At 39.1% G+C, this 19,741-nt stretch overlaps 1 protein-coding gene across 8 annotated transcripts in view; it reads right to left on the reverse strand.

Annotated features, from left to right (window-relative positions):
• The window catches only part of LOC100117424 (major facilitator superfamily domain-containing protein 6), a 380,954-nt gene that overhangs the window by 256,071 nt on the left and 105,142 nt on the right, over positions 1-19,741 (reverse strand). For all 8 annotated transcript variants that reach the window (XR_004226442.2, XM_031921504.2, XM_031921503.2 and 5 more), the window contains one exon: positions 15,990-16,111. Coding sequence is in view for 7 of the 8 variants with exons in the window: in XM_031921504.2 (XP_031777364.1) it covers positions 15,990-16,111 (122 nt within the window). In the remaining variant the exon portion in view is untranslated. The remainder of the gene's footprint in view (positions 1-15,989; positions 16,112-19,741) is intronic.

The following is a 19,741-nucleotide window of genomic DNA, read 5'->3' on the forward strand; positions in this document are numbered from 1 at the left end:
TAGAAGGATCGCGGGAGAGTGTGTGTGTGCGAGAGCGAGAGAGAGAGAAGCATCGGGGCGTCCGAGAAATCCTCGCTGCTCGGTAGCAGCAGGTCGGGCTTGCTGCCAACGCGCGGCAAAGTCGGTGCGCGCGAGCATCGAGAAGAGCGGGAGAGAGTAGAGAAGGGAGGGCAAAACAGATAGCTACGCCGGCGTCGGTTCAGGCATCGCCAGGCCGGGACCGCTGGCGCGAGCTGTTAGTGAGCGCGCAGATACGTGTGTGCGTGCTCGAGAGTAGAGAGGGGGGGCCGCGTTGGTTCGGCCGACAACGCTGCCGTGAGCGCGCGCTGTGCTCGCGAGTATACGTGCGGGAGAGAGAGAGAGAGCGAGAGAGAGCGAGCGCGCCGGCCGTATCGCTACTCGAGCGGGTCGCGCCGAGCCGAAATTCGGGTGTGTGAGAGAGAGAGCGCAGACGGGTCAGACTGCGCGACGTCAGTGGCGAGAGACTCGAGGCGCGCGCGTGTATATGAGAGTAGAGGTGTGACGGCGAGCCCTGCGTGGCTATTGTGTGTGGGCGACTACGGCCACCACGTTGTAAGGAAGGGCTGGGATAAATATACGTGCAATACAAGTTACTAAATTGTGTGATTACTTCCTCCTTCTTTCCCCCACGTTCTCCCAAACGTCGGCGATTACATTAAATCCCGAGATTAACGAAAAATCTTGGCGCGTACGAGGCGTCAAGTGTTGCGCACCTGTGTTGGGAGGCACAGCGTCGCAATATTCTTATTTTAACGTTTTTAGACAACAGCCTCGACTTAAGTAAATTACTCACGGCGTAGAAGCAAGCATTACCCGAATGGAGTCTCTTATTTATTTCGACATTAATCTCGTTTCTATCATTTATGGTCGTACCCAGATACCTGAATTCGCTAACCTTTTCAAAAGTAAAATTCCCAACTCTGAGATCTTCCTCCCCTCTGCAGATGCCTAGCTTATCCACAATCATGTACTTTGTTTTTGATTCACTTACTTCTAACCCTGTATACTCCACCGCTTTTATGAGGATTTCCGCGTTTCTTGCTACCGTTTCCCTACAATCCCCCAGTATATCCAAATCATCTGCGTAGCCTAGTATCTGCGTTGTTCCATTAAGCGTTGCGCCCAGCTGGCTAACCTGCATTTTTCTAACGGTATACTCTAACGTTAAGTTGAACAGCAACGTAGAGAGCCCATCCCCTTGTTTTAAACCATCGCGTATTATAAAGGGATCTGATACATTACCGCCTACTCGAACCTTTCCCGTGCTTCCGTTCAGACATATTTGAATTAATCTAACGAGTTTTTTCGGTACACCGAGAAGTACTAGAATTTGATACATTTTGCTTCGCTTAATAGAGTCGTACGCTTTTTTAAAATCTATAAATAGTTGGTGTATGGTTTCGCAAAATTCCCACTTTTTCTCTAACAACTGTCTTATGGTAAACATTTGATCGCTCGACGATCTGTTGCGCCGAAATCCGCACTGATAATCTCCTACTATATCTTCCGCGAATGGAGTGAGTCTAGCTTGTATTACTTTTGACAGAACTTTGTAGGACGTTGCTAAAAGTGAAATACCCCTATAGTTATTGCAGTCTGTCTTATCCCCCTTTTTAAAAATCGGTGTAATGATAGATTCCTTCCAATTTTCGGGTATTGTTTCATTTTTCCAGATGGCACATACTAGTTTATAGATTTTGAAAGTGAGCTCGACGCCCCCATATTTGAGTAACTCAGCTGGTATAGAGTCATTTCCCGAGGCTTTATTGTTTTTTAGTTTTTTAATCGCGGCCTCTACTTCTTGGTAGCTCGGTTTCTCCACGTGGGGTTCAGCAGTGTGAATTTCGTCCCCTAATTCTTCGCTATTTTCGTGCACGTTTAATAATTTATCGAAATAATTTTTCCACAGCGACAGTAATTCGTTGTCATTTGTTACGAGGTCCCCGTTTTCGTCCTTCATCAATTGCGCTCTACTCCTAAAACCCTTTCTGATGGCGTTAATCCCTCTGTACATTTCGCGGGGGTTATTTTCCTTACTGTTAGTTTCTATTCTCCTAATAAGATTCTTTTGATACTCCCGCTTCTTATTTCTGTAGATCACGCTCGTCTGTTTCCTTACGTTAGAATACTCTTTTACGGTCCTATCGCTTCTATTTTGTAACCTATCTAATTTAGCCTTTTTGCGCCTTTCAAACCAGAGTTCGCACTCTTCGTCAAACGATGGTTTGCTCTTTGGCTTTTTCTTTTTACCCAGTACTTTGTTCGCGGCCTCTTTTACCGTTTTTTCGATGTCCCCCCATAAGCTATTCGGTTCGTCATTCCCCTCCGGCGATGTGTTTGCTTCTTCAAGTGCCTGAAACCTGTTATCAATTTCTATCTGGTACCTAATTCGCTCTGTTCTATCTCGTAGTTTCTCAATATCGAAGCTTTGTACCTTGTTTGCTCGCTTACTATTTTGATTCGCTACTAGTCTAGCTCTTAATTTGGCTACTACTAGGAAGTGGTCCGAGTCGCTATCTGCCCCTCTGTAAGCCCTTACGTCAAGAACATTAGTATGACGTCTTTTTTCAATGAGGAAATGATCAATTTGGTTCTGTGTGGCCCCGTCCGTCGATGTCCACGTTGCCTTGTGTATGTTCTTGTGCTTAAAACACGTAGTTTTGATTATAAGATCTTTTGCCGCCGCGAAATTTATGACCCTAATACCGTTATCATTGCTGGCTTCGTGCAGGCTTTCCTTACCTATAGTAGGCCTAAACATTTCCTCCCTACCTATTTTAGCATTGAAATCGCCTAATACTATTCTTGTGTCATAAGACGCGAACTGGTCGATTACCTGCTCTAAAGTTTCGTAATAGAGATCCTTAGCTTCTTCTTCTTTGTCCTCCGTAGGACAGTGTACATTAATAAATACATATCTATACCATTCCCCTTCGATAATGATGTACGAGAGCCTATCATTGACGGATTTGAAACTTTTAACCGAATGTATGATGCTTTTGCTTACGAGAAATCCGGTGCCTAGAGATCCCCCACTCCCGGCCCCATACAGGTACGTGAATTTACCCGATGCTAGTACTCCGCCATCTGGCCACCGCGATTCCTGTATTGCTACCAAATCTAGATTGTACCTATCAGCTTCGTTTACGAGTTCTTTAAACGCACCTGCTCTGTATAGACTGCGAACATTCCAAGTTCCGACCCTTAAGTCCCTTTTGGTTCGGATTTGATTTTTTTGAGCCATGATGTTATGTTAAACCCGCGCGCTTCGGATCCTGTTCCGATCGCAGGTGATTCCACCGTTCTAGAGGTGATAACCCCCATAACTCTCTAGAACTAAGTATGAGAGCTTTCCGACTTTGACGAGGACAGTGTCAATTCGTCGTCAGACACACTACGGTTTCATTCTCGCATCCTAACGCCCCCCTGCAAGGCAGCGCGCCTTCGCTGGCATCGTTACCGCGTAAGACCAGGTGACGAATCATTCTACACATCCCCTTTCGGGGCAGTTGTCATCGCTCCCGCATCCTCCTCGGCAGCAGGATTTTTGCCCATTTTTGTAATGTGTGATGAAAGAGATAGATTGAGAGATAAGAGTTAATGTGAAGTGTTTTTGTTGTTGTGGTGCTTGCGTAGTGTTTCTAGATGAATGCGTTCGACAGTGTGGGCTCATCACACCCACGGCTGTTCCTATCGGCTGTCCGCGGCTGCTTATTCAATTTATTCGCAGCTAACCTCTTTCTCAGGGGCTGTTCCTCTATCCGCAACCTAAGGACGCGCTGTGTAGTGGTGATAGGCACCCACCCGTCCGATCTGGACGACAACGCCCAAGTCCCGCTTAGGGTAGCGGCATTGTAACAGCGTTTTAATGTTACATTTGAAAATTTAATTTGATTTAATACCGCAAGTATAAGGAACTGGCCGTATTGCCAGCGCATCAACTCGCGCACAAAAATATTGTTCTGGCCGAATTCTACTTGAAGAGGGAGCCGTATTGCTCCATCCCGTTTGAGCTCGGTCGAGCGAATGAGGCTGAGGAGCTGGATAATGATGGAGCTACTGCGCCGAGCCACTGCCGTGCGCTTCCCCCTCCAGTGCGCCGGTGCTACTACTGCTGCCGCTTCCCCTACCAGGCGGCCGCCGCTGCTGCTCGCTGATTGGTTCGGCACTGATCACTTTTTTGATATACTCCCTTTTCGGGATTTTTTCGCGTTCGCATTTCTCGCGCGTCGCTCGCGGAGTACATAAGTCCGGACCGTTACAATACCGAGCAACGGTGCTGTGGCTGGACATTGCTTATTGATGTCGGTCGTAGCTGGCCCATTATCCGGCATACTTACGGGACTTACACCGTCGTCTACTGGTTTTTGGCTGTCCTTATTACCGGCTTGTTCAAGTCTCTCGTTCTCTTCCATTAATTTGTCTGGAAGGTTCTGATGAACGAACATTTCATCCTCAGATTCTTCTTCGCTGTCCTCCTGCTCTATTGTTGATAGATTTTTCCATGAAGGTGCTTCCGTCAGTTCGCCATGTCAAGCAGTAGAGCAGGCGTTAGTGTTTTTCAGAGGGGATTTAGCCCGGATTGAGCTAGCATACTTCTGTGCGTGCCCCAGCATCCATTCCCTCACTGTACTGCTTGGTATTGAATTGTTTTTATTAAATCTTCCGGCAATCCGTCCGCTGGTTTGGACGGTGACGGTGATAGAGACTTAGCTTTCCGCTCTAGTACAAAGCTGGACGCGTTCTCGATATTCCACTCTTCGTCTGTGAAATCCTCGCCCGCTGCAGTATCCTCCACTATAGTTAGCCGGGAGCTGTTCCATATAGTTGTCCCAGCATAGCGATGACTTCCCATTATAAGTTGTCTCCTGGGGCCTCTCGTCCACCGAACCCAACTCCTCTGCGCTCACTTCTTGGTCCCCTTTTGTACTATTTTTCTCAATACGTGACAACTCATCTAACTCTTCTTCGTTACATACTTGTCCTGATACGGACCTTCTCATAGTAGAGTGCAACTGAGGGTTCAATAATTCGCCTTCACTGCTGGAAGACGATGAGTCTTTCATAAGTGTTTTCAGTATACTTTTTGTTAATTTTGTTTGTGCTGGTAAAACGGACTTCACTTTTCTTATGGGCTTATCTTGCAAAACTTCCTCAACTTCGCTTTCCCCCAAGCTTTTACCTGAATTTAAAGCTTCTTCTGAATCGATGTCACTTTCTGATTTTAAATCGTTTCCTATTAGGCTTGGAAGAATCGACCTTTTTCTTAACGGTATAGGCGGTGCGTCTGATGTATCGTTGTTGTTCTCTACCGTTAGCGTGACATCCGTGGTTTGCTCTTCACTTGCGGACGAAAATTCTGTTACCTCTGGCTCTGAAAAGGCCACAGTCTTCACCGTGTCCTTTCTCCTTTGTCTCAATCTTTTTGCAATAGTACTTCCGTCTAAATTGGCCTGCCCACCCTCCATACCAGCAGGAATCGGTGGTGCATCTTTCCTTGAACTTGGTTTCGGTCCGGTTTTCTTTTTGTCCGTTTCTTTCGTATCGTCCCACTTTTTTTTGCTTCTATTGTGCCTAATCAACGATGTTTTTGTTGGTTTTGGCCTAATGGGCATCACTCGCACCTCCTCCCCCTGGTTTTCCTTTCTTCACTTTTACTCTCATCGTCTGAATTCTCTTGGTCGTGCTTATCGACTGGATTTCTAGACAATGCGTCCGCATTGACATTCAGTCGTCCGGGTATATACTTAAAAGTGTAATGATAATTTCGCAAGCGCATTCTCCATCTGTTAAGCCGACTAACAGGCTCTTTTAAAGAGCCCATCCAGTTTAGAGGTTTATGGTCTCCGAACACCGTAAAGTGCCTTTCGTACAGGTAGTGTCTAAAATAATCTACGGCTTCTACCATTGCCAGACATTCTTTTTCAGTTGTTGAATAACTTTTCTCCGTCCTGATCGGATGTCCACTCCCATTTCTTGTTCTTTTGCAAAAGGGAATTAAGGGGTCGGGCTTTGTCCGCGAAATCTTTAATGAAGCGTCTACAGTATCCCGCTAATCCAAGAAATTGTCGGATTTCTGTTTGATTTGTTGTTTTCGGAAAGTTCTTAACTGCCGAAATTTTACTCGGATCTGGTTTTACTTTATAGCAGTCAATTATATGTCCAAAATATATGATTTCTGGAGTTAAAAACTGACATTTATCTATCTGCAAGCGTAACCCTGCATCAGATAGTCGGTCAAATACTTTATAAATTTTCTCCTCGTGCTCTTCTCGGGTCTTTGCATAAATCACGATATCATCTAGAAAAACGTACATTTCTACACACTGTCAACCCGATAAAACGCAGTCCATTAAACGTTGGAATGTTGGGGGTGCGTTAGCCAAACCAAATGGCATACACACGTACTCAAAATGGCCATACTTGGTGTTGAAGGCAGTCTTTTGAATATCCTCCGGTTCTAAATCTATCTGGTGAAAACCCATAGCTAGGTCAAAAACCGAAAAGTACTTTGCGCTGTCAATTTGTTCCAAAATTTCTACAATGTTAGGTAATGGATAAGCGTCCTTTATCGTTTTTGCATTTAATTTACGATGATCAATCTCCAATCTGTATTTCCTTTTGCCGTCCGTGCCCGGTTTCTTGAGAACAATTCTGCAAGGGCTGCAAAATGGACTGGTTGAACGTCTGATGACACGTGCATCCAGGGGTTTCTGTAGTTGATTAATTAACTCCTCTTCTTGTCCGGTTCGCCCTCTTTTATATTTAACAAGGACTAGTTCGTCGTCCGTCGTCCTAATCTTATGTCTCACACAGGACGTTCTTCGTGCTTGATCGCCGGGCAAATAAAACAAATGTGAATATTTCTTCACTATTCGTTGTATTTGTCTCAATTCGTGTCTCTTGTGGCACGTTTTTCTCACCTTGGCCATAATAAACTTTACTCTGTTTTCTGCATTTCTCGTAGCCTCTCCTTCCAGTGGAAAGTCCAGAAAATCATCATCTTCACTTAGATCAAACTCTTCGAGATCATGCGGCGAAATTTCAATTTCTACTGGGTCTTCTCTCGTGTTAATTGCCATAGCGTAACAATAACCCTTTTCATTAGTTACTCCAGCTTCCCCTATATATACTCCCGGGACGGTCTTGATTAGCCTTAAGTAGGTCTGTCCTTTTACTGAATCTTCCGTAGCTGGGATTCTCACGGGTACTTTGGCTCTTGCTGGTAGCTTGAAGATCCTGTTGCCCTTTGATTTATATCTGTTTGGATTAAACGTTCTGGTTGGGAAGTCCTGAACTTTAGAATCGATGGCTTCGGACTCATAAGGGAACTCGAAATTTTCTACTGTTGTCTGGGTGTTCTCAGCAGGTAGTATTTCGGGACTTATCGGACCATATTTTATGTCCGCGTCCACTTCATTTTCAGGAAAGTTCCTATGCACAAAAGGCACTGATGTTATAGGGTGACTTGCGGTGATTAGTACTTTATCGCCGAACATAATATTCACTTTCTTAATATTAACTGAACCGAACATAATATTAACTGCTCTTGCTAACGCCGGAGATTCCACTCGACGGTCTTTAGCTTGTACTTCTCTCTGTGGCACTAATCTGTATTCAAAGGGCTCTCCGGTGTATGCTATGCCAAGGGACGGATTTAGCACGCTCCCAAGGTGTTGGACGGATTTAGCACGCTCCAAACACTAACACTAGCAAACACCGCTGCATCACCTTAGAATCAGTTGTAGCCGCCAGTGAGTAAGTCCCCACGCAAAATGGCACTGCGTGAATCGACTCCGGGGTGTTTAAAGCCTTCGTACCGATTTACGCAGTTATGAAATTTAGATGAAGAAGTTTGCGGTAGTCCAATCAGCATTCATCAGTTCACGCGCAAGGAGTGCTGACACAGAGGTCAGAACACTCGCTCCGATTTTCGGCGCTCTACATGTTTTGCAATCAAGTTGCTTCGTCACGTTCGGATATACATTGTGTGTGTGTGTGTGCATGGTTGCAGTCACGCAGGTGTCATTTGTATATAAATACATGCAAATATTCACATGTACTCTTACATACATACTTAGTCATACATACACACATGTATAAACATATATTCATGCAATTTGAACATGGCACATTACATTATTATTAAGGTGTAAATCTGATAAATCATATTAAAATTACAACATTTTTTTAATATAATCTAAAAGGAGCTTTGCTTTATTGTAAAATTTTTTAAATACATCCGTAAAGTTTGTAGCAAAGAAAAATCTCAGGCAAAATTTAATAATTTGCAAAAATACTAAGTATTTTTGGAATCATATTGGCTTGACGATTCGTTTTGCACCATAAACTTTTGCGTATGGATGATGTCTTTAATTGAATGTCTCTGTTTTCATTAAAAAGGCAATAAATTTGTATATATGTGTGGGGAATGATCGTTAAGTAATAAATAAGTTGATTTTTATTTTTACATCTAGAAAGTGTAACGGGGTGTGAATTCGATCAACGAATAACTCGTAGAACGACTGGATCGCGTTCCCTTGATGCGGCGGAGGATTCCTCTCCGCCCGCGAAACACCTCCGTTGCATGCAGCTGTTTCAGCTGCTTCTGTTTGCTGGGTTTACGCGCCGCCCGGCGCGTGCTCGGCTGCTCAACTGTGTTAAATAAGTGCTCTTAAATAAAGCTCGCGGAGGCGGCGGTATTCGCAGGAAGGAACAGGGATCGGAAATAAGCGAACGAGGTTTAGAAATGACAACAACTCACGTTAAATAAAAAGACTAAGGTTATATTTGTCAGTCGCGAAATAAACGTGAAGTTACAATAATAAATGATAATACGCGAGTCGCCAACAACTTTGCGACTCGCTGCGACGCTAGAATATTCGCGCTCGCACGCGTGTATCGACGTGAAGGTCGCGCGCGCCGGATCACCCTCGCATGGATGATATCCACTCACACAGGCACTCTCTCTCTCTCATGCACAGCGCGCCACACAAACCTTCTCTCTTTCGTCGAAGACGCTCGTAGTCCTGGACAGGCCGCAAGACTCCGTAACCACCCTGGACCGCTATGCTAAGGCTGGGGTCACCTGGCTCCGCGTCACACTCACACACTGCAGTGACAGTTAACATTCACATACTGCAGTGACCTAACTCACACGTTCAAGAGCGCGTTCATGAGTATATATATATATATATATATATATATATATATATGTCAACATTCGAAAGTTTTCCCCACCGTTCCTTGTTCTACTTTACAGATGTTTCACAAAGGAACGATATATATATAGCTTAGAACGCACATGTCAAACAACGGCAATAATGCTATTCTATAACGTAAATATAACCTATACAAAAAATCTTGTACATTGTATATTTACATTTTACATTGTAATTTAAAAAGCTATTAAAAATAAGAAGATTGAAAAAATTTTTATTATTTTCAAAACAAATTTGAAAAGTAGATAAATTTTATCCTCAGAAACAGTAATTTTTTGTAAATATATAAAAAAATTCGCATGAGGTTGAATAAATTGAAAAGTTATTTTATATAGTTAATATGAAAAATAAATAGATGATAATTATTGTTGGGATGTGAGCGATTATTATCAAAGGATATTGTGATAAAGTTTTTGAGAAGATTTATAAAATGAACAGATACAAAAGAAATTTAGAGATTGGAGATGACGAAGCAATAACAAAAAGAACAGCGCAAAGATATAAGGCTGCCATTAATCAAGAAGTAAATTTAGACGAGGTAAAACATGAATAATATTAATCAATGTAATTACAATTTGTAAAGTGAATTATATTTTATAATAAAACGTTATTTAACCAATGTTATATTGTTTATAGGTTCAAAGTAGCGAAAGTTCATTTTTCGAGGATGTGGTGGATGCACATATGACAAATAAAGAAATCTTATGTGCAGAAAACAGTAGTGATGTTACGGTCAGTATAATACAACAATTAAAATATTTTTTGTAATAGGGGAACATTATTTTATGCAAACTATGTTTACTGATTCGCATTTATGCTAATTTACTAATTAATTCATTAGCACGCAGCTTTAATCAATGTGTTAGGTATAAACTACGCATACAAATTATGTTACTTAATTGATATCATTTTTATAAGTCTGTATTATCATTAAGCAATAAGACTAACAAAATTGATATGCGTGGCTTATATTTAGCTTTAATACTGAAAAATACTGACAAATGACGACAAACAGTAAGCAATACTAGCTGTTGAGTTGAAATTAGGACATTTTTATTATATTATTTGTTATTATATTTTGATATTTATTTGTATTATGAAATATGGACCATTATAAATAATTACTGGGGCTTATTTTATCGACCTGTACTCGTACCAAAGAAACATATATGGTAAAGCATGTTTATGCACTTTATAATTTTACATGAATTACACTAAAATAATATATTTAGTTAGTATCTGTATTATTTTTTTAATATTCAAAAATAGCATCTTTAAACCTCAATATTTTAAATAGTATAGGGTCCTCATAACCTCAAAAAAGTTAGCAAGTTATAAGGTATAACAAAAATAATAATTTTCAGTAATACAGGGTATACAGAGTAAGAGAAAAAGATTTTAAATTTGAAAAGATCTTTTTTTTCCCCAAAATTTCAACTTAATTAAAGCCTTTTTACTCCCGTTAACGTACGACATGGTAAAACCATTTTTTTAGTTTTCGATTTTTAACTTAAAAAGTAGTCCCCAAAATAACTTAAAATTTTTACAGCAAGTAAAGAAAATTACGGGAAAATCACGAAAAAATCACGTGAGATATTCGACTAATTTCAGCAAATTAAAGCAAATAGCTTAAATGGTAGAGCAATGGAGTTTCACGCCAACGTCTTGGATCTAAATCTCGATCAGAGAAAATTTTTATTATTTTGATTCTTATTTATTGTTAATTATTCATCTTCCTAATTTATAAATATTGTTTTAACATTTTTAATAATATTCCTAAGTTGTATTATAAATCACAAGATAGTCACGCGATTATCACGAGAAATTTTTTCGAAATATTCACGTGATTTTCTCGACATTTTGTCGCGATTTTCCCGTGATTATCACATGTTTTTTTTAGTAGGGCATATAGTAGCCATAAAATGGTCAAAATTATAAAAAAAAAATTATGCATGTCAAATTCTACTACAATTGGTCACGTAATTCCAGAATTATGATTGTGTACGTACATACACTCGACCTACCAAACACCTGGGAAGACCGATTTGAAAATGTGCAAGTGTAATGCGGTCTTTGCGTAAATTAGGTTAGGCTGCAATCGGTTCCTGTTAGCGTAACTTTCGACAGTCTAACCTAACCTGCGCAAAGACCACATTACCCTTGCAAATTTGCAAATCGTTCTTCCCAGATGTTTTTTCCGTTGATTGTACATACACACACACACAACCATCCGTACGGACATTTTCTAAAACACGTAATTTAAGGTGGTTAGTTTCCCTTAATGTATCATTTATTCCGCATTTACATGCAGCACCACATACATGACATTCAAGACAGGTACTCTCTACTAAAAAACTCACGTGAGTACTCACGTGATTACTTAAGATTAATCACATTATTAATCTTGAGATAAATTGTTTTATTACATAATCACGTGAATACTTACGTGATTCTTCACGCGATAACTCACGTGACTTTTGTCAGTAAGTATGCCATTTTGAATGAAATGATAAATCTAATGAAATATCACATGATTAATTATCTGATTTTTTTATTTTTGGCTGGGATTAATTTCTTGATTATATAATTGCATGATATTTTTCTAGAGTAGGGCTACCTTCTAACGGCTGCAGAATATAAGTGATTAAAATAATTAAAACGATTCAAATGAAACAATTAAAATTGCCGATTAAAATAGATTAATTATTCCACTTTCATCGGGAATTACGCTTCATGTTAATAATTTTTAATCGACTTTAATCTCCAAGTGTTATTAGAATAATGTGATTTTTCATGCGAGTTATTCGCGGGATTTATCTATGGATAATGTTGGCCATTAATTACGCAATTCATCGAATTAGTAATCGCGTGACTAAGCTCGTGATTAATCACGTAATTATTCTAGTAGGATGGGCGTAGAAGACCAATTAAAGGACTGTTTTCGTGTGTAGGTGGACAAGTTTTAGAATGTCTGCGTGTGTGTGGGCGCGCGTGTTTTTTTGTGTGTATAAGTGGATATATATTAATTGAAGCTAGGTGCCTATGAATTAATAGCAGTAGTTGTATTTAAAAGTAATGGTTGCGTGATTTTTAAAATCGCGTATGATGTACTTCAGACATACTATTTATCTATATGTAAATTTGTTTACGTAATATCTATAATTAAATGAAATCAACATATTTTAATTGGTTTTTCAGAATCGCATCTTGGCAGAATCGAATGACCTAGATTTGAGTAGTTACCTACGCAGTTCTTTATTAGAAAATGATAAAGAATATCTTCACCAATCATACAGTAACCCTAAAAATTTGGATGAGATGTTACATAATGTAGATTTTCTTCAATCCATTACGACTCCTGTTGATGTTAAGAAAGGAGAATTATTTTGAATGATACTTAAATTTTGTGTTACGAATAAGTTAGCAGTTTCGGCTATGACCAATCTTTTTAAGTTATTTAATGTTATTTTTAAGTCACCAGTTACGCCTGATTCGCGATATTGTGTGGATAAATTGTTGAACCCAAAAGAGAGTGCCGAATTTCATGTGGTATGTCATAATTGTTCAGCGTATATAGGTAAATTAGGCGAAATAGCGTCTGTCAAAGTTTGCCAAATATGTCAAGAAGAACTAAATTTAGACCATTCAAGTAATAAAGTTCAATAATAACAAAAGTTTTTTTATTATTGATCCATCGACACAAATAAAAGATTTAGTTCATTTCTATGAAGATCATTATGACTATTTAATCAGTAAAAGGGTTTCTAAACCTGGCTTTATAGAAGATGTATATGATGGAAAGGAATATCGCGCATTTGTTAATTCACTACCGCAGGAAGATAAGTATAGTTACTTAACTGCTGTTTTTAACACAGATGGAGCTCCAAAATTCAAAAGTTCGCAGTATTCTATTTGGCCTCTGTACCTTATGTTAAACGAATTGCCTAAACAAGAGCGAATGAATAAGTTAATCACATGTGGACTATGGTTTAACAAGAAAAAGCCTGATATGAGTGTTTTTTTATCGACGTTTGTTGATGTTATGAATAAATTAACGAATGAAGGAATTTCATGTAATGTAAAAAATGAAAACAAACTTGTAAAACTCTACATCGTCACATGCTGTGTTGATTCTGTAGCCCGTGCTCCTGTTCAGGGTCTTAAACAATTTAATGGTAGTATGAGGTATCCTTTATTAACATATTCTGTAGATTGTCGAGAACATGAAAAAACTGTTAGTGATATGATGATTGCAACTCCTGATAACCCAATTGATGGTATTAAATATCCATCACCTCTTATAAATTTGGGAAACTTTAATATTATATCAGGTTTCATAGTTGACTACCTTCATTGTTCCTTAGAAGGTGTTGCAAGGCAATTTACAGAATATCACTTGATTTCAATGCGCAAAGATGACCTGCACGAACTTGATCTAAAAATAAATAAGATTACTGCTCCTCGTCAAATTTCATGTTTAAGCCGGCCTTTAAGCTCCAGAAACGATTGGAAAGTACGCGAATGGGAAAACTATGTTTTGTTTTATAGTGTTCCAGTTTTGGTGGATCAGTTAAGCAGAAATCATCTTTTTCATTGGATTCTCTTTGTTGAAAGTATGTATATACTATTACAAAGTAGTATTGATATTAAGGATTTAGATCGAGCCGATCAGATGTTGCACGAATTTGTTGCTAAATCGGAAGAATATTACGGAATAAAATCAATGACGTATAATGTCCACCAGCTACTACATATCTCTAAAAGCGTATTAAATTGGGGACCCTTGTGGTGTAATTCCACATTTTCTTTTGAATCAGCCAACTACAATTTATTAAAAGCCATCCAATGTTCAAAGGGAGTCATGTTACAAATCGTAAGATTTATTAATATTAACCATTTAATTTCTGTTGTACATCCACATGAATATGTATATCCACATGCGGATGTTTTAGTCAAAATGTACTGTGATGATTTTCTCAATTCAAAAGTACAAAATTACTGCAAAATAACAAATATTACATACTTTGGCCTAGGCAATTACGTACCGAATAATTTATTAGAAAAATTATAGTTGTTTGAAAATTCTACGAAGCTCTTTTTGAATATGGTTAAAAGTGGATGCTTGTATGAATCTTCTATTAGAAGTAAAAGAAGATCAAATAATTCATATGCACAATTAAAGGATAAAAGATTTGTGCAATTTGTTAGTTTTATTGCTGATGACGAAACTAAGCAAGAATTTACTATTTGTAATATCATAAGTACAAGACATCGCTTCAACAATCTTTACAAAAACCTCAGAGTGATAGAGAATATTAACACGGAATCAATAATTATTAAAACTGATGAAATCATGACTATTTGTATTTTCATGCAAGTTCTTGAAGTCATGTATATTTGCCCTTTACCTAATCTACTTCATTATTAAATATAGAAGCTAATTTCAAAATGTGCGTAAGCAATTAAATTAATGTGTCTACTGTACAATTAATATCATATTATATTGTTAATTAACGTATTTGATAACATTAAACTTCATCTGTATTATTACAATTGTAATTTGTATATTATTTACACTTTCGTAGTAAGTTACTTTTAATATCTATTATGTTGTAGCTATTAGCCGGTAGGCAATTCTGCTTCTTACAGGGATTTATATGTAAATTTAAATTTATTGCGGTTAACAATGAATAAATAAATATTTAAAAAAATATTTTTATCATTAGAATTAATAATAATAATGATATTTGCATTTTCACTAACGATTCAACTTGAGAATCACTTGAGAATCACTTGAGAGTCACTTGAGAATCATTTGAGAATCACTTGAGAGTCACTTGAGAATCACTTGAGAGTCACTTGAGAATCACTTGAGATTTTGGCATGACTCTCACTTGAGAATCACTTGAGATCTCACTTGATTCTCAAGTAAGTTTTATCCGTAGGGCTACATATTTTAAAATTGGAAAAAAAAATTAATCATTTTGGAATGAACAATCAAAATCGTACTGAAAAGATTTAAAAATTATGAAATTATACAATTAAAAACGAAAATTGAAATTAGGGGGTTGGTGAGCGAAGCGAGCAGAGTACCCCCCCCCCCCCCTAGTTACTAATAATCTAGTATACCCATGGGACTGGAAAAAAATCTAGTATACTACGCTGCTGTTTGCCGATATACAACAACAATATTTAGCTACATAATAAGCACAAGGTGGTAGACAACTGCCTCGCAGTAGCAACTTTCCAGAAGGTTGTCAAATACATTTTCTTATAAGTTTAATTTAAATCATAAAAAGGTTATAAAATCAGTTCAAAAACACCTTTAACAAAGTAAAATGTTAGTGACTATAAGTTATAAAGCAATCTCCACAAATCTGTATCTTTGTATTATATTTCTAATATTTCATCTAAAAAGTTACAGTTTCAAATGGATCATCAAATGTTTGCACTTTGAAAAGTTTCTCTATATGCTTACCTATGTGCGTTAATGAATGTAGCAAAATCAGTTCTATTACCCAATTTTCAAGCATACAAAATTTCTGTTATTCTCTTTTTCTTTTGTGCAACATGAGAAAAGAAACTATATTGGACTAAAGTGAGGCATTTTTAATACTTATTCAAGCCTTGTGCCAACACTTCGCCTTTGCTTAAATTAGCTTATTTTTTTCGCAAGTTGCACAGTTTAATATTATTACGATGTATAACAAATATTGAACTTTACTAGCACATATAAACATAACTAACCTGTCAGCATCTTCACCAAGGAGTGTTATAACAGCAGAATCTGCTAACGTTATAGCTGGGGCAGAAAAGAATTCTCCAACAATAACTAGCAGTAAAAGTAAGAAAAAAGTTTTTTGTATATCCTGTAACATATGAATAATATAAATATATATATATATATACATTACATATTATTTATAAATAAGTTATTTTCTACCTAAAGTCTTATCAATAACAATATTTTCATTTAAGTATATCCTGTAACATACGAATAATATAAATATATATACATTACGTATTTTTCATAAATAGGTTATTTCCTACTCTATAGCTGTATCAATAAAAACATTTTCATTAAAGCAAGAAAATCCATAACTTATTATGACCTACTGTAGTATATTAATCAGGGAGCATTTTAGGTTACACCAAGCTATAGAAGAGATAGGCTGTAGGCATCTAGGTTCACACAAATTCTGGATCACTCCCTCCTTTTAAAGTGATACAGTCCCTGAAGAGAAAGAGAGATCGATAATCTCTCTCTCTCTCTCTCTCTCTCTCTCTCTCTCTCTCTCTCTCTCTCTCTCTCTCTCTCTCTCCCTCTCTCTCTCTTACTGGTGTCTACTTTGGCTACCTCCGAGAGAAAGCTTTGTAATAATAAAATTTTCGCTTTCATAAAAAACGGGTTAGACATTCAGTCTACGGTTGTTGACGTTCGAATCATTTTTTTTTAAATGTTCATATTAATAAGCGTTTGTTTTTTATATGTGGCATAGACAGAGCCAGCTCTAGGTAAGTGGCTCTCTGACACCGGAACCCCACAGGCATCATCGTTGAATAATCGGTTCTAGAAGCACCTCATACAAAAGCTCTATGGCCTCGCATCTGGCGATATCCTGATAAGGATTTTCAGTCTCGTGTTCTTCTTCTTTTCTCTTCGTCTTCTTTAACCTTTTTGAGAATTGCTACTGTATAATTGCTCACTGCACGCCACTTATCCTCTGATGCCAGTAAAGCTGTCATAAGTGACTTAAGTGACACTCTGGTTTGCAGAAAGCTTTCTAGTTTTTTCAGCTCTCGCTAATACCTTAAGCACTCGCAGAAGATGTGCTCTGCATCCTCGTTTGTGTCCAAATACATTACGCAGATTCTTCTGTATGTTTTTTTTTTAGTCCAGTCTTCTATTTTTGGTATGCGGTGATATGCCCATCGCCCCTTACTGCTGGAGAACACCATGTTTCGTATTTGTAAGCCCATCACTAATCCTTGGAGGAGGCTTCCTGTAAATTTGTAGGCTTCTGTGCCATTTTCTCCCTGGTTCAAAAAATTACTTGATTTATCACGTGATTTATCAAGGGATTTATCAATTTATCACGAGATGTTTTGTTATTATTTATCACTTCTAACAGTGCTCGTTTTTAGGGGAAAACTCGGCAATGTTAAACCGGATCTCAATCACTTGATGTGGCGGAGAACTCTCTTAACGCCTGTGATTTGCTCGCGTTGCAACGCAACTCTCTGTAAGCGCTGCTTTGCGAACGTCGACTTTGCACGTGTGCTATCACTCCGCACTCTCCTGTGCGAAGCCGGCTTCTCAGATATGCGTTGCGATCACCTGTTGCAACTTCCGCGGAGATGACGTTATTCGCAATTAGGACGTAGGAAAACGGGAGAGAACGATTCGGGGAAAATAAACGAATCCCGATTAATATAAAACAAAGAAATAATATACTGTGCGGCCAATCTTGTTATTATACAAGTATGTGCCAAGTCACATCGATGTCTACTTGACGTAGAGAGTATCTTGCGAAGCATACGCTCGCGAACGAGATGACCGCTACTAGATGCCGCTACACCGAGTGCAAAGCTGTAGCCGCTGCTACTGCTGACGCGATACATATAAAAGGACTCAGCCCTACTTACTCGCAGTCGCCGTTTTTGGCAGGCGAACACCATACATTCACACATACTCTACGCCGGTGGTGTTGCTGGCTCACTCACAGGAGCCGACGTCCGCTAGTTCGGTCGCTGATTGACAGGCCGGGTCGTCCTTCCCTATGAAAGCAGCGGATGGCTGGGACGTCTTTTTCTTGCGATCACACACACTCTCACTCTCTCGCACGCTATCGATTGTCGCTCGATGTAGTCAGTCTCACACACTGGAGCTGACGCGTTCGCTGAAAGCTATCTGTCTGTCCGACGAACCGCGATTTATACGCGAGGCCCCGAATCTTGCCTTGCGCTTACGCAACGTCACGTTTCAACGAATCTATTCGATTTTTCACCTTGTTACACACTTGATAAAGCACTCGAAAAATCAAACAATCAAACAATTTTATTATGAAGAAAGGCTTTGAAAAGCCCTCCACGCAACTAAACAAGCAGTTCGTAGTCAGTCGTGGGCTTTGTACGTCTCCGTCCGAAGATTAGCGATATTGTAACACGGCAAAATTTCGGCGTGCAACAACGGCGTTCGGCGCAGTCGGGGTAGAGCGTCTCAAGGCTGTATAAATGAGAGAGAGTGCAAGGTAATTAATTGCGTCGTTTATTTTTCTCGAATAAACGTTGAGAAAAAAGCAGTGGCTGTGACGGATAATTAGGACAACGCACGTCGCCGACTTGCGAGTGAGAGACGCGAGGAAACAACGAGCAACGTTGGGGCAGCAACAGTAACCATTTACCTTGATAGGGTGTTCAAGTCGGTCCCGCGCACCGTAAGACAGCTGATACAGGTAGCGGAGCCTCTCGTAGGGTCTGCTTAAGTAAGCGTCTGATGCAGCAGGACCAGCGTGATAGCAGCTTGCCCGCACAATCTTTAGGAGTAAAAACTACAGCGTCTCGCGTTCGTAGTGACAGATACCAACCGAGTCAAGGGCTCTGACGACGGGACATTAGGAGTTGCTACGGATTCCACAATCAAGAGCTATCTTGTTTGTCTGTGAGTGAAGGGTTGCCTGTGTGTTGCGAGAGTTTGAATCTTGCGGCTATCTTCTCCGACAGTGCGTCTGCTGGAATATCTGTGCGCATGAGCGACCGCACGACGCCGCCACGGCGCACGAACTGATAGTGTTGCAAGCGAGCGGGCCGTCGGGCCGCGACTCGCTAACTAATCAGCGCGCGCGCACAGCACGGTGCACGGTGTGAAAAAATTGTTTTTTCGTATTAAAACCTAATATCTCACGATTGAGTGAACGGAATTAGATGAAATTTGGTTAAAGTATAGTTAGAGTTGGAAGGCCAACAATAGTTTTCGGGGGCCCCAAAATTCAAGAAAAAACGCCTATTTTGCAATTTTAGCGATGCAATCTTTGCTTTTTTCAATATTTATAATATTTTTTGGGAAAAAACTATGCGACTTACAAATTTTTGTCTACTGAACTTAATTCCATCGAGAAAAGTTATCTTAATTTTTTCAGTTTTCAAGAGAATCCACTTAAATATGATAAATCGTGTATTTTTTTTACCAATAGCGAGTAATTAAGAATAAACCAATACCGTAGTTTCATGTATATAATATTAATATGAATTAAACAGTTTTCTAATGAGGGTGGCATTGTCCACCGAAACGTCGAAGGAAGAATAAAGAAAAATCCTGGTTTTGTATCTCCTTTCTTATGTACAAATTGCCTCGGGAAGACCGATAGAGCCAAGATCATTCTATTTTGAATAACCACCGAGGGATCGAGTCAACGTAAAAGAATTACTACTCTCTATACAAATAATTGTAATCGGAACTAAAGTATTTGGAAAAAAGGCTGGCAAGTTCAACATTATCG

Source organism: Nasonia vitripennis, assembly GCF_009193385.2.
Source record: "Nasonia vitripennis strain AsymCx chromosome 1 unlocalized genomic scaffold, Nvit_psr_1.1 chr1_random0012, whole genome shotgun sequence".
NCBI classification, from domain to species: Eukaryota; Metazoa; Arthropoda; class Insecta; order Hymenoptera; family Pteromalidae; genus Nasonia; species Nasonia vitripennis.